The sequence below is a fragment of the Macrotis lagotis genome, chromosome 2 (genome assembly GCF_037893015.1).
Source record: "Macrotis lagotis isolate mMagLag1 chromosome 2, bilby.v1.9.chrom.fasta, whole genome shotgun sequence".
Taxonomy (NCBI): domain Eukaryota; kingdom Metazoa; phylum Chordata; class Mammalia; order Peramelemorphia; family Peramelidae; genus Macrotis; species Macrotis lagotis.
This window is the reverse complement of record NC_133659.1, coordinates 87088036-87107346: the sequence shown is the minus strand read 5'-3', so window position 1 is coordinate 87107346 and position 19311 is coordinate 87088036. Positions and strand designations below refer to the sequence as shown.

Sequence of the window (19311 nt, the reverse complement as noted above, 5' to 3'; positions counted from 1 at the left end):
CATCTAGAAGTTTCCTTTATCATTGAAATCATAGATCCAGTCTCTATTTCTTAACCTAATCCTAGCCAGAGGCAGGAATTAAACACAGATAAGCCTCTTTAACTCCTATTTCATGATCCTTTGAATATTATCATTAAAAAAATAATATAAAATGTAGATCATATGCATATATATATGTATATTTTGCAAACTATTATGAAGTTTTTGGAATTCTTGTCTTCTTGGTCCTATTGATTTTACAATTAATTCTCCATATATATGTATATATATATATATATGTATATGTATATGTGTGTGTGTCTGTAAAAGGATAATTCCTTTTTTTTTTGAAAATTGTTGATTAAAAGGAATGATTTTATTAAGTGGGTATAAACAATATTTATTATACTCCACCCATTTGCTGAAAGAAGCATTCCAAATTGTGTTTTCAGATTCCCCAAGTTACAGTTTATTAAATTCATTAATATTAATAGATAATATTATATGAATCACTTACAAATGGCTTCCCATGATTCATGAATAAAATTAAGGTTCATTTTTTCATAGCCAAATGGCAAGATCTGGTTTTTCATCTGGGAATTCATTGAAGGTAAAGGAGCGTGATCGCCTTCGAAGGTTTGTTGTTCTTGGGGGTCTTCCTTTTATTAAGTCCAAATAGATGTCAGATTTCAGAAAGCGTGTATAGCTATCTTGTTCCATTAGTCGATAAACTCTGCTTTGGGCAGCATCAAAACTGTGGATGGTAGGTTGGGAGATGCTCTTAAAAATTGTTTCTTTGGTGTGAAAGTCGAGGTTCACCTGGATGAGGGGGAAGAAACTATTATAAAAAGATCAGAGCTATCAATGGACTGAATTATGAAGAAGAAAAAGTCAATTTCTTTCTCTTTCTTCCCCCCTTTTAGTCTCTCTTTTTTTCTAGATGATTCTTTTCTGAAACTTTCACCAGTAACACTAGAGATACCAGCATAGCTTCTTACCACTAGGAACCTGACTTCATGGAATATAACAAAACTCATCCAGCCCACAGCTTTGTAAATTTACACATAAATTATAGTGTTCAACGGAGAAAATTTTTGATTGATTCTACTTTAATAAGGATCTTGAATGACTAACCATATGTAAGATAATGAATGGTGCAAGTGAGTAAAAGATGATTTTTAGCATCCAATGTTTGCCTGTCCACCACACATTCCATGCATTGAGTAACCAGTCTGCTTGTTTATGCAATTGACCTTTAAGAGGAAACACTGAAAATGAATTTGAAATAAGTAAAGATAACTATCAATTTCTAAGAAAAGTCTGCCAGCAACACAGAGGATATGACATATGGCAGTCAGTGCTCTCTATGAGGTAAATTGGTCAAATGATCTTAGCTAATTGAAAGAAAATTTAAATGCTATTATCTTCTCAAGAATTTCTGATTTCTGATGGATTTTTACAAACTACTTTCACAACCATCCTAATTGTCTTTAGATTAAGAATTTAGGGTGCAAAGGAAATTGTGTATGTAAGCAAACATGATATGATAGAACATTTTAAATTCATCAGATTAAAAACTATCAGAATTCACTTTGACTGACCCTAGATGCGCCCATCTATCTGAAGCTCAACATGCTCTAAATTGAACTAATTTTCTCCTCAAATCCACCCTTCTTCCAAACTTCCTAACCTCAAAGACATTGTTAATCTTCACTCTTTCTTGCTCTACATATCCAGTCAGTCTCCAGGTCATCAGTTCTCCCTTGCCCCATATCTCTCAAGGTTGTCTCCTCTCTGCTCACTCAGCAATTGCCAGTTTACATCTTCATGATCTCTAAGATATATTTTCAAATATTCTCATTTTCCAATTTATTCTCTACATAGATGATATTATGATAGTCCTAAAGCAATGGTCTAATTGTCACTTCCCTGCACAAATACCAGTGACTCATTACTACCTTTTGTATTAAATTCATATTTCTCTTTTGGGTGACTTAAAATTTTCATAACCTTAGAAAGATACATACACACAAATGATATTATATCTCTGAAATTTCTGATTTTGCACAATATCCAAAATTTGTAATGAATTCCTATCTCAACTCTTCATCTCTTGAAATCTCTAATTTCCTTCAAGATTTCAGTCAAATGCCAACCCTTACTTGAGGCCTTTCCTTATTATTCTGTTTATAATTCCTCCTTTATTATATATATATATATATATATATATATATATATATATGTGTGTGTGTGTGCTATATAACTTCATTTTACTTATTTTGAGTATATTTACATGTATTTTAATACTACCTTAATAACTCTTACCATTCATATGAAATTATGACTTGATGATTTTTTATGACTCGTCTAAGTTTTATTTTCAAAGATGGGACAATAGAATAAAATAATAATTACAGAGGATAACCATTTCTTTATAAATATCAAGAAAATATTTCTCCTCTTCACCTCACCCCCAAAATAACAGTTTATAAAATTTCTAGTAACAGAAAATACTAAGCATTTGAATCATGGTCTTCCATTTTGTTTTCTCCTTTGCTAATAATAGTATCCTATTTTTAATTTATACTTTTAAGCCCATTTGTGTAAGAACTACATACTTGAGTATATTCCTTATGCTTATGTAGATCAAAACTCAATATCTCTTTTCAAGTATAAGAGTATTACTTGTGAGACATAATATTTAGATATTTCTGATTGCATAGATTGTATTCACAAGATAAAAGAGTTGAACTCAGATCCTTCTATCTTGGATCCTGCAGTTTTACCTTCACATACACAGAGTGCTTGTATGTATTCTTATTTCTATATATCTTTGTTTTATAAATAGAGACATATAATTTGATAAGGTCATATAGGATATTTAGTTTGTATGTACTATACTATGTTTACCTATGAACTTCCTGAAAATATTAATATATAACCACTATTCATCTAGTGTAATTCTGAATTTTGGTGGAGTACATGATTGACCCATACATTCATTTTTACCAAATAGATTTTTTTCTGATAACCTTTTTTGCCCTTTCAATTTTTTACATTTCTCTTTTTTTTACTATACCTCCTGTGGAGCATCATTCTGTATGAATTTCTCATATATTGCTTGAGCTTTGTGTAAAAGTTGATGGGGTTCTTGACTTTTCTTGAAGTCCTCACAGGCTGCCCAAAATTCAATGTTTTCTTCACTGAATTCTGTTTTAAGGAATCTGGTAAAAGCATTGAATCCATCTACCAATAAGAAAAGAGAAATGAGATAAAGGGTGTAGCTTAACAAGATTAAATGATCTGTATTTTACTGTTTAACATTTAGGAATAACCACAGATAATGATAAAATATTTTCTTTTGTCCAATGTGATCAGGAATGGTGCCTTCAAAAGAATTGTGATTCTTTGCATTAGAGGAAATCTGACAATATTTTTTTATGTAAACTGAAAAAAAAAGTGAGCCTGCTTTATTTGTTTTGTTTCTGATTCTTCCCAGTAAAAGTTCTTTAAGCTACAATATAAAAAAAAGTTTTTGCTTTAGAAAACAATGAAAAGTTGATTATCCCAATTAATGGGGAAATAAGTGAAATTTTAAAAAATTGCCTCCTCATGTTTTGATTTCAGGACTTTAGTATTGTCTTTGGACAAAATAAAACCCTTAAAAGTTTTATTTGATACATCATAAATAGGGAATAATATTGCTCTTTTTTAAAAATGATTATTTTGAGAATACATTTAGGAACCCTGTATTTGAAATCAGGAGATTTGACTTCAAATCTCTTCTTAGACACTTATTGGTTGTGTGGTCCTGGCTACATTACTTCATAATTTTCTCATGTACAAAATGCAAATGAGTATAACACCTCTCTCACAGGGTTGTTGTTTAATGTGTTTTTCAAAAACAAAATATCTAAGTTATTTGTTAATGTTATTATATTACTTTTAAAACATACCAGAACTTCACAATCTACCTTTCCAATCTTCTTATTCAATATTTGCCTTCATTCATTCTATTGTACACGAAAACTACACTTATAGCTGTTCTTTACACACAGCAATGGATTTCGCATCTCAGTAACCTGACAGTATCTATTCCCTATGCATAGGGAAAGAAAAATTCTTTACTTCTGGTACCTTAGATGCCCTTCATTTTCTTCAAAACTAAATTCAAGTCACTTTTATTGTTCATTAATTTTTTTCATTCTTCTAACTATTTGTACTCTTTTCCCCTAAAATGACTAAAATTTATTTTGAATTCATGTTGTGTGAATATAAAGGAAATAATTTTGAAATTTTAACAACTCTAAAAGAGGAAATTTCCTACCGTGATTTGAGAACATTAGGTAAAAAGGTAATGGAATGTAGGTACAGAAGGAGTTACATATATTTTCAGATAATAACAAAACAACAAAAATTTGTTTTACTTGATTAATTTCTGAGAGCACTTTGAGGGGAAGGAAGAGTAGAAATTTCTCATATAGATAGTGATAAGGAAGGAGAATGAAGCTGAGGAAGAATAAAAGAAGGAGAGAGAAAAATGAGGAAGAGAAGGAAAATGAAGGGGAGGAGAAAAACATGAAATATTTAAAATACAATTAAAAAGTAGAAAAAAGTTGGAAGGGGAAAAAGGATTGTATTATCACATTAAATTCAATATGAAAATAACCATATATTTAAAATAAACTATATAAAATATATTCATTAAGGATATACAATCTGATTTTTCTGACCTTTTTGTATACCTATTCATATATGTTAATAATAAATTTCTATTTATTAAAAATTAAAAAATCTATATTCATACTATATATATATATATATATATATATATATATATATATATATACAATCTTTCCCAATAGAAAGTAAATTCTTGGGGCAGCTAGGTGGCACAGTGGATCGAGCATGGACCCTGGAGTCAGGATGACCTGAGTTCAAATCCAGTCTCAGACCTAATAATTACCTAGCTGTGTGATTTGTGCAAGTCACTTAATCCCAAGGCCTTGCCAAAAAAAAAAAGAAAGTAAATTCTTCGAAGTCAAGGATTTGCATTTCTTTTTTTTTATCCTAAGCACTTAGTGAAGTCCCATGGGATATAAAGTAAGTGATTATTAAATACTTTTTGATTGAAAAGTGAATTAATAAGGACTAATTGAGAATATAATTGGTTATATGTATGTAGTTACAGAACTGTGTTTGGCCCAGTTATGTTCAATATTTTACCAATGATTTTGAAGATGCCATCCTAAATTTATAATCTACAACTCCACTCATATTCAAATATCAAGAGAAAGTCCCTCAATACTATCCCCTGCTTGTGATGCTTAAAGAATCTGTATTACCTTATCTGAGCTCTGCTTATTTGTATTTTTTCTGGTTCTATCTTTGACCATATCGAATGTCCTAGATGAAGCTTCTTCCTCACTATGGAAGAGTTTAGATTGAGCTCATCTGACCATGTCTATAGCTTCCTCAGGTCCTTGGACTAGGATAAAATTTTCCAAATTGTTTAGTTTTTGAATGACTTAGCAAGACTTAAAAAATAAACAAATGAACAACAACAAAAACCAAACAATCACCAGGAACAGAGATGAAAGAACTGATTAGGATTTGATTCAGTACTTCTCTTAACTGTATCATGAGCACAGTAGAACACATGATAGAGTCCAGAACTTGGAGTAAGGAAAACCTTCTTAGCAAATATCACCTCTGACCTTAGTAATAATTTGTGTTATCCTAAGAAAGTCATGGACCTGTACTTTTTGGCCTCCATGGGCCACTAGAACTATAAATTGTTTATTTGTAGTTGAGTTTTCATTGTAGATTTTCATGTTGAGCCTATTTTTTCTTTAAAAAGAGAAAAGAAAGGCTGTCAATTGTTATTTTTGGTATTTTATGAATTAAAAATATCCCAAGTCCCTATAAAGTCTTAATTCTCAAGAACTAATGACACTTGACATAGTTGCTCTTTTTTTTCCTGATTTTTTTTTTTAGGTTTTTGCAAGGCAAATGGGGTTAAGTGGCTTGCCCAAGGCCACACAGCTAGGTGATTATTAAGTGTCTGAGGCTGGATTTGAACTCAGGTAATCCTGACTCCAGGGCCGGTGTTCTATCCACTGTGCCACCTAGCTGCCCCCTCTTCCTGATGTTTTAAAGCAATATGATAATATAAGAACTCTGTAAGTTGTTGATTTTTACCTACTTTAGAATGGCTGTCTCTCAGTACAAGACACTTAACCTGCCATTTTTAAAACCTTTAAGATAAAGAGAATATAGATGGAGTTTCCCCACTTGGAAATTCTTTTCAGCAGTGAAATCATACTTCCAATTTCTATTCCTATCCCATAGTGACTTTAGGAGGAAATATAATTCAAAAGTATGTTTTTACTTAATTTTCTGCCCCAGAATTTCTTTTACCAGATGCCATTTGCTAGATGAACTTGTCACAAGTAGTTTACATTATCTTTAAATTCCAAGTCTATTTTAATTTTGCATTATTATTGCCAACTAGGTTTCAGCAATCCTCTCCAGACTTCAGGTTAATCTGAAGTCTTAGGTAGCTGTATTTAACAAATAAAATATACATCTTTTAAGTACTGATCTGATGATCCCTTAACAAAAGGTCTTTCTCTCAGCCTGCAAAAACAATTTTTGAAACAATCATAAAGTAATTTTTTATTTTTTTATGAAAATGGAAGTAAATGAGAGAATTAAATCATATTCTTTTGTTAAACTAATGAATTGAAGGAGACAAACAAAGGCAAAATTGAGGAAATATGAACTATCTACAGAACCAAAAAGATCTTTGCCAGTCATCCAGTAAATATCCATTTTTCCACATGATGACTATTTTTTTCAAGTTTCTTCTTGCTGGATCTACAATTACCTAATCTTCAGAGGAACTGGTTAATCAGAAGTTAATATACATATACATTTATGCATCATCATCATCAACATCATCAATCATCATCATCATCATCATTATCAGGACTACATTTATGTAGCACCTACTATGTGCCAAACAATATGCTAAGCATTTTACAAATATTAGCTCATTTGATTCTCACAATTCTGTAAAGAAGACACTATTATGATTTCCATTGTAAAGCTAAGGAAATTGAGACATTTGAAGAGTGAGTGATTTGTCCAGGATCACACAACTATTTTTTTTTAGGTTTTTGCAAGGCAATGGGTTTAAGTGGCTTGCCCAAGGCCACACAGCTAGGTAATTATTAAGTGTCTGAGACCGGATTTGAACCCAGGTATTCCTGACTCCAGGGCCGGTGCTTTATCTACTATGCCACCTAGCTGCACACACAACTAATTTTTTAAAAAATTTAATTAATCAATTATTTAATTTTTATTTGGGGAAATGGGGTTAAGGGACTTGTCCAAAGTCACACAGCCAGGCAATTATTAAGTGTCTGAGTCTGGATTTGAACTTATGTCCTCCTGACTCTAGGGCTGGTGCTCTATCCACTGCACCACCTAGCTGCCCCTACACAACTAATTTTTGACAAGAGAATTGAATTCAGTTCTTTTTGACATCAGGTGCACCACTCAATTCTTTGTGTCACCTAGTTAAGTGGTATGTATATATTTATGTGTATATTTGTATACATGTAAATATGTACAAGTATACATATGTATGCATGTATAGTATATATAGTATAAATATGAATTTTTATATTATATAATCATTTCTCATATGTATTCTATTAGGCTATAATATATAACACATGACTATAATATAATAAAATATTGTATGTAGCAAACAAAGTTAAATCATATTATATATATATATGTGTGTGTATGTGTGTGTGTGTGTGTGTGTGTGTGTGTGTGTATAATTAGTATGAGAAAAAGTTGCCAGAAATTGGACAAAAAGCTAATAGGTAGAAATAATAACACTCAGAATCCTCTCCTTTAGTGCATCAGGTAGCTAGCCTACAAAGTATCTGGAAGAAAATGAGCAAGAGAGTCAAGCAATATGATGTTGATATACTACCATCCATGACCATAGAATAAATACACAAATCAATGAAATGGTTGTTCTACTGAAATGCCAAATATGTCCAAAATAAAGGAGATAATATTCCACTAGACTCAGAGCTGATCAGATAGCATCTTTAGCACTCTGTTTTTCAGAAGCATATTTTTGAGGCTTTTAAAATTACAGAACATTCAGAAAAGCATGACAAAATGGTGAAAATTCCTGAAGTCTTTTAATCAATCCATTCAATAAACATTAATAAAATGTCCATTGTTCACAGAGAATATTGTGCATTAGAAAGAATTCAATTTTAGATAAAACACTTGTAAGGTCATCGGCCTGTTATTAGAAGCATTGAATGGAGATTATCTGGGATACTGCTGTTTAATGAAAGAAATGGAACTACTTTACATCCAGAATATGGTGAGTACATTAAATGAAAAACAGCTTCTTACTGAAATACAACCACCTGCTAAATATTATTAAACACTATCAATAAGTGGCCATTTAATCTTTCAGTTGAATGAATATAATTTCCTTGTTGGGTCCATTTCTGTCATTATAATTTCTCTCCTGTTTTGTGGAGGTGATTATTTTGCAAAATCTGATTATTTTTAGTATATTATTTTTAAAATATATATATATATATATATTTCTACATATGTGTAAGCACACATATGCATTGTATAGATACACAAAATATAAATATATATGTATATTTATATATTCCTAGTGTGCATCGAACTCCGAGATTAAAGGATAATGAATTTTCAGTTGGGCAGATAAGGAAAATTAGTAGCAAGTCACAAAATTGTTTGGAAATGAATCTAATCTCTATTTTTGAATTTTTTGAATTATAAGTCATGGGGACAAAAATCCTTAGCCAGTAGGAGGGGAAGCAGCCTTAGGGAACTTTTTATGGAGACCTACTAACAGATTGCCCTTCTCTGTAACTGTTAAAACATATCCAGAGGCAAAATCTTCACATTCAAATTACTAGGCTGATTTCTGTAGTAGATTTGAGTATACTTTATCCCCAGTTTAGGCCTAATAGGAAAATAGGAAACTGTGCAACCACTGACTCTGTTGTATAGAGTTAAAGGATTGGAGAAGACTACAATATATTTTCGGGAAGAAGAGCATTACATTGAATTTAATTTAGCTTGTTCATATTCCACATTTATTAACCAACTCTTAAGAAGGTAAATTATTTCCCAAGTGAAACCAACAAATGAATTCCAAGATATTGAAAAGGATTTGTTCATCATTACTAGATGAAACTAACTTTCTTTGTCATGTGGACGGCATCCAATTATATAATACAAGGAACACATTGTCATCTAAACAAACTCTAAGCTATTATGACCTTTGGTAAATGTTCTACTCTAGAGAGAAGTAAAATTTAGGAATAGCTACTCAGAAATTTAAAAAATCCTCAAAATTTTTTGGAAGCAAATAAGGAAAAAACAGTCCCTTAGGCAGACTGATGATGTTTGCCATTTGTTCTTTAAGAAGACCATGACATTAGCATAGTAATGCCTTGATAAGCACATGAATTGATTTGAGTGAGGGGATACTGTGCTAAGTTACCAGCCAGAGCCATCTGGATCTGGTGACCAGACATGGATCAGAAGGGCTGGAAATGGCCCTGGATGTCAGGCAATTAAGATATAATGACTTATCCAAGGATACCCAGCTAGTAAGTGTCAAGTGTCTGAGACTGGATTTGAACTATCCACTGTGACACCTAGCTGTCTCACTTGGTCAAATTATCATTAAGATATATGTCCTCAATTAAATTGTTATTATTATTATCATTATTAGTATTATTTAGTTTTTGCAAGGCACCGAGTTAAGTGATTTGCCCAAAGTCACACAGTATGTAAGTATTAAGTGTCTAAGGTAAAATTTGAACTCAGGTCCTTCTGAATCCAAAGTTGCTGCTCTATCCACTGCAACACCTAGCTGTTTCCAGAAACCAAGTATTATTAATGCAATAATGGGTAGGAAAGTGAACTTGGACCTATAATGTCACTGGCATCAAAAATTCCTAGTGATGAAAATCCCTTTAGCCAATTCAAATTCATTTCTATTGTTCAATGTGTAGTCTTACAGAGTTTCTTGGACCTCCTAAGAATCATGTAGCTTGACCTAGGCTCACACACCCAGCATGTATTAGAGGCATCTTTGCTAGAACCAAGGACTTTTTGACTGTACTTTTGTTTATCTATCCACTAGGAAAGACTTCAAATAGTTTCTATAGTCTAGTTCCTATGTTTGTTATTTAGATGAGTCTATGTTAATTGAATGGAATTATCTTTTGAGATATTAAATAAATCTAACATATTGCATATATCTATAATAGTGTCACTTGAACAATCCTTGAACAGTAAAACTGATTGCTTAAAGAGAAATTCTGTTATTTTATGAAGCAATATTGAACTTAAAATAATATGAACTGAGCAGGGTCCTCAGGGTATGCATCTCCTCCCTATCCCTACTCCCCACTGTTCTGTGCTGTGTTAGCCACTCTTGGCTGCTGTATTGAGTTTTGTATTGTGATGGAATGATCAGTGCCTTGAGGCAGCAACTTATTAAATGGATCTTCAGAGATCTTCAAAAAATTAATGCAGCTGCCAGAAGAGCCTGCCATAATCAAGAACTAGTTTTCACCCTGGGGGAAGTCCAATGTGTCATATAAATATGAAATACATATAATTATATGTTTCTAAATTGAAATTTGGGCATCTGTTGTTTCAGTTTCTGATGCCAAGGAAACAAAAGAGCCCATCAACTCTTGAGTGTAACTCAGTCCACTAATCACTGGATTTTGATGTTGTTATTCTAAGATTTTGAATCAAGAGCAATGACTCTGCCATGAAGTAGAACAGATCCTTCTGACCCAATGATCCCTTTACGTCCGCCATTTATAGTTTCACCTAAACTTTATTTTTTAATCTTACAGATAGATTTACAGAGTACTGTTTTCTGGAGCTGAGAGCAATTCAAGACCATGGCTTTTCTGAAACATTGAAGTCTTGCATCTCAGAGAAAATAGGAAACTAGAAATGAGGAAATGCAATATAGAAAAGGCAGAAGGTTAAAAGTTTAAGAAGTACTCATCTTCTGAAAGAGAACACAAACTTCCCTTCCTAAGCAACACTAGTCTTAAAGAAAGGTGCATGATAATAATTTCCAGTATATCAAGTGATCTGTTTTTTGTACTTTCACTCCCCTTTCATATGTAAGATCAGCTTATACATTCTGTTCATGTTCTCTTGAAAGTGGGTTATTTTCAGAATTAAACTAAGGAAAAATCAATTATAATGTGCATACTGTTTAAAAGAGGAAACAGAAAGGAAAGAAACAGGAATCTCCTAGAAAACTGAGCTTAGATCTTGGTTCTCTCACTTAATAAATTATGTAACCTTAAATTTCTGAAGCTGATTCTTCATCTCCAAAACAAAAGATACAATTAATGGGAAAGGTTAGCTTTGTTTTGAGAGTAAATTTAATCTAGAGCTAGATAAGTATGAATTATTATCCTTTCAACAAGTCAATAAAATTCATTAGATCAGACACAAAGAGAAATGAGGCCTGTGAAGCAGATAAAAAGATCCCTGTAGTTGCATATTAATTTAGAAAACAACATATTAGCATTATTTATGTTCTATCATATTTTTTATTTATTTTGTTAACTATATCCCAATTATATTTTAATCTGCTTCAGGCTATACTCTGGTGTATTGTGGGTCATGTGTTTGACACCTCTGTACAAGATTACATGGATTGCTTTCACCTTAATCTTTACATAATGGAAATTATATGTAATGCAATTAAAGTCATAAAGTCTCTGACGAGATTCTTAATATTCTCATAAAGTACAATCTTTACCAGACCTCATAATAATAGAAATGAGAGTAATGAAGTTCAGAGAGGGACTAATATCTAAATTTGCTTTCATTCATATCTTCGATAAACCTAATAATGTTTATACTAGAAAAACAGATAGTTTCAAAGGATAATGGGAAGATGAAGGTAGAAGAGGACCTCATTAAACATATACCTCATTGTATAGATAAGGAAACTGAGACCCCAGTAAAATTAAATGCATCTCCAATTGTCTCTTTAATATCTCAAACTGAATGTTTCATAAGCATTTCAAAACCAATATGGATAAAACATTTATTCTTTCCCCTCCTGTATTACCATCTATCCTTTAACTCTGAATATTTCAGTCAATCCATCAATATTAATCACTTTTCTTCTTAGTCCTTCAGCCAACAGGCCAATAATCTCGGAGTAATCCAACTTTACTCTCTTTTTACCCCATCTTTCCATTCTGCTCATTTCTACTTTCTACTTTTTTTTCCTATTAATGTAGCTACAGTCCTAGTTCAGAACCTCATCATCTCTTGCCTGGATCACAACAATGACTTTTTTTTAACAAGGCAAATGGGGTTAGGTGACTTGCCCAAGACCACACAGCTAGGTAATTATTAAGTGTCTGAGGCCAGATTTGAACTCAGGTACTCCTGACTCCAGGACTGGTGTTCTATTTACTGCTTCACCTAGCCGCCCCCAGCAATGACTTTTTAACTGCTCACACTACCTCAAGTCACTCACCACTTCAATTCATCCTTTACTGAGTTTCCAAGGGGATTTTTCTAAAGCTTAGGTTTGATCTTGTCACCACTCTGTTCAATGAACTCCATATTAACAACCATGATGAAACAGATTCCTCTATGGACCCTTCACAATAGGGGTTCTTCCCTTTTTCCTGCCCTCCTATACAAACCCTGGCCTTCATGCATTCTATATTCCAACTACACTGGCCTACTTGCATATCTTTGAACATATCAGTATCCTTGCACAGACTGTCATTGCCCATGTTGGGAAAGATTTCCCTCAAAACCTCTTGGTGCCCATTGAAACAACTTAAATCTTACCTTCTGCATTATATTTCCCTTGGCTTAATCTTGTCCCACTGAGTTCCCAATGCTTTCCTCTTCTAGATTTCTTTCACTTGCTGTCTATGTAGTTTGAAGATCCCTTACTATTTACATGCTGCACACGCATACACACAACACACACACACAACCCACACACACTCTGTTAGATGTTTCCAAAATACAGAAACTGATTTTCTTTTGTATTCCTAGTACTTAAAATAGGATCTGATCAATGCATGGTAGATAGGTGGCTGGAGTTCAGGACTTGGAATCAGGAAGACTCATTTTCTTGAGTTCAAATCTGGCACTGTGTGACCCTGTACAAGTCACTTGCCTTTGTTTGTCTCATATTCCTCATCTGTAAAATGATCTAGAGAAGGAAAAGGTAAACCACTGCTGTATGTTTGCCAAGAAAACCCCAAATGGGGTCATGAAGAATCAGACATCACTGAAAAATGACTGAACATTCACTGGTAAATGCAAAACCACAAATGGGGTCACAGAGTCAGACATCACTGCAAAAAGATTGAACGGCTACTGATAAATGCATGTTTAATAAATGCATATTGACTGATGGTCTAATTTGCCAGAAATTATATAAGCAATAAGTGACAGAAAGAACATTTCAGTTGCTTAATGCCAGAGCTAGAACTCTTTTAAAATGAGTAGATATTTATCTAGCAAGTAGGAAATGTGGTTTTTTTTATCAGTTTAATGTAGCATCTTCCTTCATCAATGAAGATTTTAAACTGAATCAAGATCCAAAACCATCTCTGATTTAGATCATGTATACCAGGAAATTGCCTAAGTATAGAGAAGTCAAATTATTTTTTTCCAGGTCATAGAGCCAATAATATCAAAAGTAGAATTTGAACCCATATTTTCCACTAGCACTATATAGTCAATTAACAAGAATTTATTAACTACCTACTAATTGCCGGGCACTATGTTAAAGACTGTGGAACAAAGGCAAAGATATTTTCTGAGCTCAAGAAATTCACATTCTATCTGGAAAGATAGTATGAAAACAATTATAATTATATATACATATATATATATATATATATGCACATTTGTATATGTTTGTATTGGTGTATACAGCTAATTTTCCTCAGAGAAAAATGGGACCAGGAAAAACTTACTGCAGAATTTCTGAGGTAGTAACATTATAACTAAAATGAGGTATTTGGATTATTTATCTTGAAGGTACATTAAATTTCCAACTTTTCATGATTCTATGGTACTCTTTACTCCTCCCTTTGAGATTACATCCAATATATCATATATATATTTTGTATGAACATAGTTATTTGTATGTTGTCTCCCCCATAAAATGTAAGATCCTTGAAAATACATTTTTTCCTTTCTTTGGATAAAATGTCTTTCATAGTAGGCACTTAATAAATATTTGTTGACTTGATTTTATTTCCATGATTGTCCATTTAGTAAGATTCTTATCAGTCTCTTCTATTTATCCTCCTACTGTGCTGGGAGAGCTCTCTAATTTCTCATGATATTTCAACAATGACACAAGATTGTTGGATATTTCACCATCCTTGCTCTCCCACTGTGATCATTTCACTTTTTTTGAATCATAAAATCTTCCCGTGAAAATTTTAACTTTACTTCTTTAAATATCTTATTCTTTATTTGTTCAGCCTGCTCATAGAATAAGTTACCTCTCTGCTGAACTTCTGGACGATATTCAATTGTATTTTTCTAATATTTTCATGTTCCATGACATATAAATACATTGGAACCATTAGAAAAAATTTTGGATACAGTCAGAGAGATGTGGATTCCAAGTGACCATATAAACTTGGGGAAGTCATGGTGTCTCTGAGTCTTAGTTTCCTTATCTATAAAATGAGAGGCTTGGATTTGATGTTCCCTGCTCTGCCTTTCATTTTTAGTGCCATAGTTTTACATTTTTACTGATCCCATTCATAGTATACAATGATTGATTAAATTAACCATAGTCTGTTGACTCAGTTACTAACCATGGCCACTTGTGGCCCATAAAAATTCCTAGATCTCAGTTTCCTCACCTAAAATAGGAACAAATAGGTGGAAAACTGAATTATACCTATTGTGTCTACTTACTGGGTTATTTTTTCTATTACTTACTGGGTTATTGTAAGGTGGGTTCTACTGGCATGTATGTATGCATGCATATATATAATATACATATGAGAGAGCAAACCTTCAAATACTAAACTCTTGTAAGCTGCAGATGTCGCTCATTTTTATCCTTTCTATCTCTTTCAGCTTAAAGAAATTATAAGATTAATTGATCTACATAAAAAGACAAAGATTATCAATATTTTATTATCAATCTGCTGAAAAGAGTAACTTAGAAAACAAAGATTAATTTTATTAACTAGTTCCTTTCTAAACATTTCAAACAATTTCAATACTTCCCTTTTTTCTTGTTATTACATAGCCTTTAGGATATTGTATGTCATCTCCACCCTCATTTACAGTTAGTCACTAATTCCTTTGCTCATCATTCTCGTAATTCCATTTATCTAAATCCATCCTTAGGTATTATTCTCAATTTCTTCTAAGTTGTTCTTTAAATCATATTACTTTTTTCAAATGGAAGATTTGATATGTGAGAGAGGAGTTCACACATTAAACATTTTGAAAATCATTGCTTTATTTTTATTAACACAATTTTATAAACTTTAATTTTGTTGCATACTCTTGTATGATTAAGACCAATCTCTAAAATCCTGGTTCAGCTTTAGAAATTTCTTTCATTATGACTTTGAGAAACCTATTCCACAACAGGAATAATCTCATTATTCAAGGCAGAACAGTTTTTAATTATTTTTGGTTACCTTTTTCATATTTATGGAAAAAATGACATCAATATTGCTACCATCATGATATACTCTAAATGGAAGGGAACACTTAAAAGTAATAAATCAATACTTCATTTCAATACTCAACAGTATTCTTTTTTAGTTTCCACAGTACATCAGAAACTCACTGTGCTCGAAATGACCCATCATACTTTATTTAGATAACTGCCATATATCTTTAATTACACACATATTTTACATCATTTTCTATTATGGAATAATAGTCTTTAGTTAGGAAAAAATTCTACTAACCTTTATGGGAAAGCAGTTTATCAAAGGATTCACCCCATTTCACAGCTTCTTCAGGGGAGACACTGTTCAAGAAATGAAATACTTTTTGATTAAATGCATATTTAGTAGCCTTATGGTGATTCATTTAACATATGCTATTTACTAGAGAACTGTCTGTCTTGTTTCAAAGTTTTCTGATTAGATTACCATATAATGGAAGTCATCTTTCCACTGGAGTGCTCAAAAACACTGTCTAATTTTTTTCTTTTGCCTGTGAACTAATGCACACTTTTAAATTACAAAATTTTATGAAAAATTTTTTGAAGATTGTTTATATTATTTGTGTAATTAAAGAGCAATTAACCAGAAGCAGGGTTGAAGAGCAAATAAATTAGGTCATCTCCTTTTTGTAATGCTGACTCCCAAGTAAGAAACCTTTTTTCTCTGGTAAGTTGGGTCACATTTTCTTTGAAGTGACCACCCAAATATACTGTCTCTTTGTGAGTTTATATTTTAGTTTAATATAATTTGAATATTTTAAATTTTTCCTTATTGAAATATTATAAAGGATTTTGAAAGGTTACAGCATTAAAGTACATTAAAGTAGCTAATTAATATGAGAGTAATATAGTTGTTATATGTCTATGAAATAGCATGCTTTTGGTATTATTTAAAAATTAAAGAATAGTAGTAAATTTCATTTTCTCAAAGACATTGCAATTTTCCTAAAAGTTTTAGTAAAACTTAAAGTTAACAAGATTCATGTGTTTTTAGCTGTCTGATAATAAAATCAAGAACAAAATTTTTCAAGCATTAGAAGACAGAAGATTTCCTTTTTAGTTATTATTCAGAATCAAGAGATGTGTTATTTCTGACAAAGTTTAAAAAAAATCAAAAGACAAAATTCAAATTATGAAATCTATGCAAGGTTTTAATGTCAACTTGTAAAAAAACAATAAAGTGATATTAATGTAGCTCCAAAAAGATTTTTGTGTCCTTACATTTTACCTTTAGGTTGTATTTAAAAAAAAATGACCACGCAACAACCCCATCCACTTTCTTGCTCCCTTCCCCCAATATAGTGCAATTACTAAAAAAAAAAATCAGAAGCCCTTTATTTCAAATTTAAAAACATTTAATGGATAACTAATATTATATAAGTTCAAAATCACTTTTGAAATGGAATTGAAAACAAAATTATTCACCTTGTGCCTTTGGCCAAGTTGTCAGTTTGACCAGGAATGACATCTTCATGGAATTCAGGTTTTTGCAGGAGAAGACTTAGTCTATTTCTTTTTTCTTTACCTCTGTAATGTAATATAAACTGCCTTAAAAGTGAATATAAAGTGCCAAACCTCACTTTATAATACACTTAGGGATCATTTCCTCTTTCATTCATGGTGTTATTTTTAATTCCACAAATAGATATGAGTATTTCTCAGTTGACACTGTTTTTAAGGCCAACAACCATGATATTCAATCTTGACAAAATTAATGGAAAAAGCAGTAAAACAACAAAGACAAAATAATAATATTAATAATGATGATATAATAATAATAAAGTAGTAAAATCCAATTTACCAAAGGCAACTTGATAACTATAAAGGAAGATAATATGATCTCATGTTTTATTAAAAGTTTTCTTTTGGAGCCCTTTATGTGGCATTTACTTTTTTGAACATTTCCACAAAATATAAGTATTCCCTTCACACTGGAATATTTTAATATTATTTTCTACCGCAATTAATTAAGGTATATTAAGGTAATTAAATGACAATTAATAGTTGTGGTTGTACATTTCACATAAGAATATTTCAATTTAACTGTATTCTAAATTCCTATTTATCAGTTATCTAAAATATACCTTACCTGTTTTTTATGTCTTTGTTTGATGCTTCTTTTCCTATTGCATGAATCACCTTGTAAAAAGTTTTTTCCTTTGGTTCTGACATATTTAGTTGAGAAAAGAAAACCAATGGTTTCTCCATCTTCTTTCTACAAAGATAAAAGATTTCTCACTTGATCCTGATCCAGTTTGATTGCAGAATCTGAATCCTTCATTGCTACACATGGAGATCACACAACAGTTTATTCAGTAAGGTTCCAAAAAGAAGCAAAAGTAAGAAACTGTGTTCAGTACTTCTTCAAAAAGCAAGTAGTACTGAGGAATTGAAATCCAATTCTTCTCTGGGTTGTTTAAGGAAATGATATTGTGCATTTACAAAATAGCTGTTGGCCACTAAGATAAAGAGTATAGTTACCACAGTGCAACTTCTGCTTGGTGTTTTCACAATCAAAATGAGCCCTTGAGCCCAAAGTGACACAGTCATTTCCGACAGGAACTTTTTTTTAAATACAATATTGTAAATTTTTGCAAGTGTTAATTTATAGCACAGTCCTGAATTAGCTGGTAGAGTTATGTTTTGGATTTTTAATACTTTATTTTTTTTGGAGCTGCCATTAAATTCCCTGTCCTAATGAAGTGCCAAATTTAAAATCTTGGGATATTGAAATATCTAATATTTCAAGCATGACAGAAAGATAAAAAAATTGAAGGTAGGAACAGCACATTATAGAATATTGCCATATTGAAGGAACCTCAGAGAATATTTTATCCAACTCCTCATTCGTCTGATGAAGATATTGAGATTATGAGATCATATTTCTCACTAGTGATTGTGCTCTTAGAACTTGAGAGTATAAAACTGATTTGTATAGGAATTTGGGGGCTCAATTGATTTTTCTTCCCAAGAAACCGTTCTCAATATCTTTTAGCAAAAGACAAGTAATCAGTTGACTGAAACTTATACAATAAAAAATGTCATGAATGTCAGTGGGAAGGTTAAATATTTAAAAAGACAGAAGGAACTTGATCTTTGTAAAATGTCTTAGCTTATATCAATTTGATGAATATTGATCAAATATCACTTCTATATACTGAAAAAATTAGTGACAACTGTAAAGATAAAGATATACAATCATTTATGTCTATGATATGAAAGTATATTACAAATTTGAATATTTCTGAACCCTGATAGGTTCGATTCTTTTGAGATACAAAGTATATAGATAAGAGAGAAGATAATACATGGTGAAGGACTGTTATACATCTGTCACCAACTGAAAAAGAGGACGGTCATAGAGTACTACATAGTCCCTACAGTGGAATTGGAAATAAATGGGTTTTGTAGTCTCTGACAGGAGCACAAGAAAAGGGAGCTCCAGAATGAACAACCACTAATCAAAAAAAGAGAGATTCAGAAAGGGCTTCTTTGTATGCTTCACA

General features: G+C 31.8%; 1 protein-coding gene across 2 annotated transcripts; it reads right to left on the bottom strand.

The window, feature by feature from the left end:
* Positions 1-419: 419 nt before the first annotated feature.
* On the bottom strand, positions 420-18286 carry RGS18 (regulator of G protein signaling 18). 2 transcript variants are annotated; one of them, XM_074222261.1, is made up of 5 exons: positions 17895-18285; positions 17231-17332; positions 16047-16108; positions 3059-3225; positions 420-798 (listed from the first exon to the last, which is right to left on the bottom strand). In XM_074222261.1, exons 1-5 carry the CDS (start codon positions 18011-18013, stop codon positions 541-543), a joined length of 708 nt encoding a protein of 235 aa, XP_074078362.1. In that variant the 5' UTR covers positions 18014-18285; the 3' UTR covers positions 420-540. The 2 variants fall into 2 exon arrangements, with proteins under 2 accessions (XP_074078362.1, XP_074078363.1); XM_074222262.1 differs by lacking the exon at positions 17231-17332 and having other exon boundaries at positions 17895-18286.
* Between the last annotated feature and the right edge of the window lie 1025 nt (positions 18287-19311).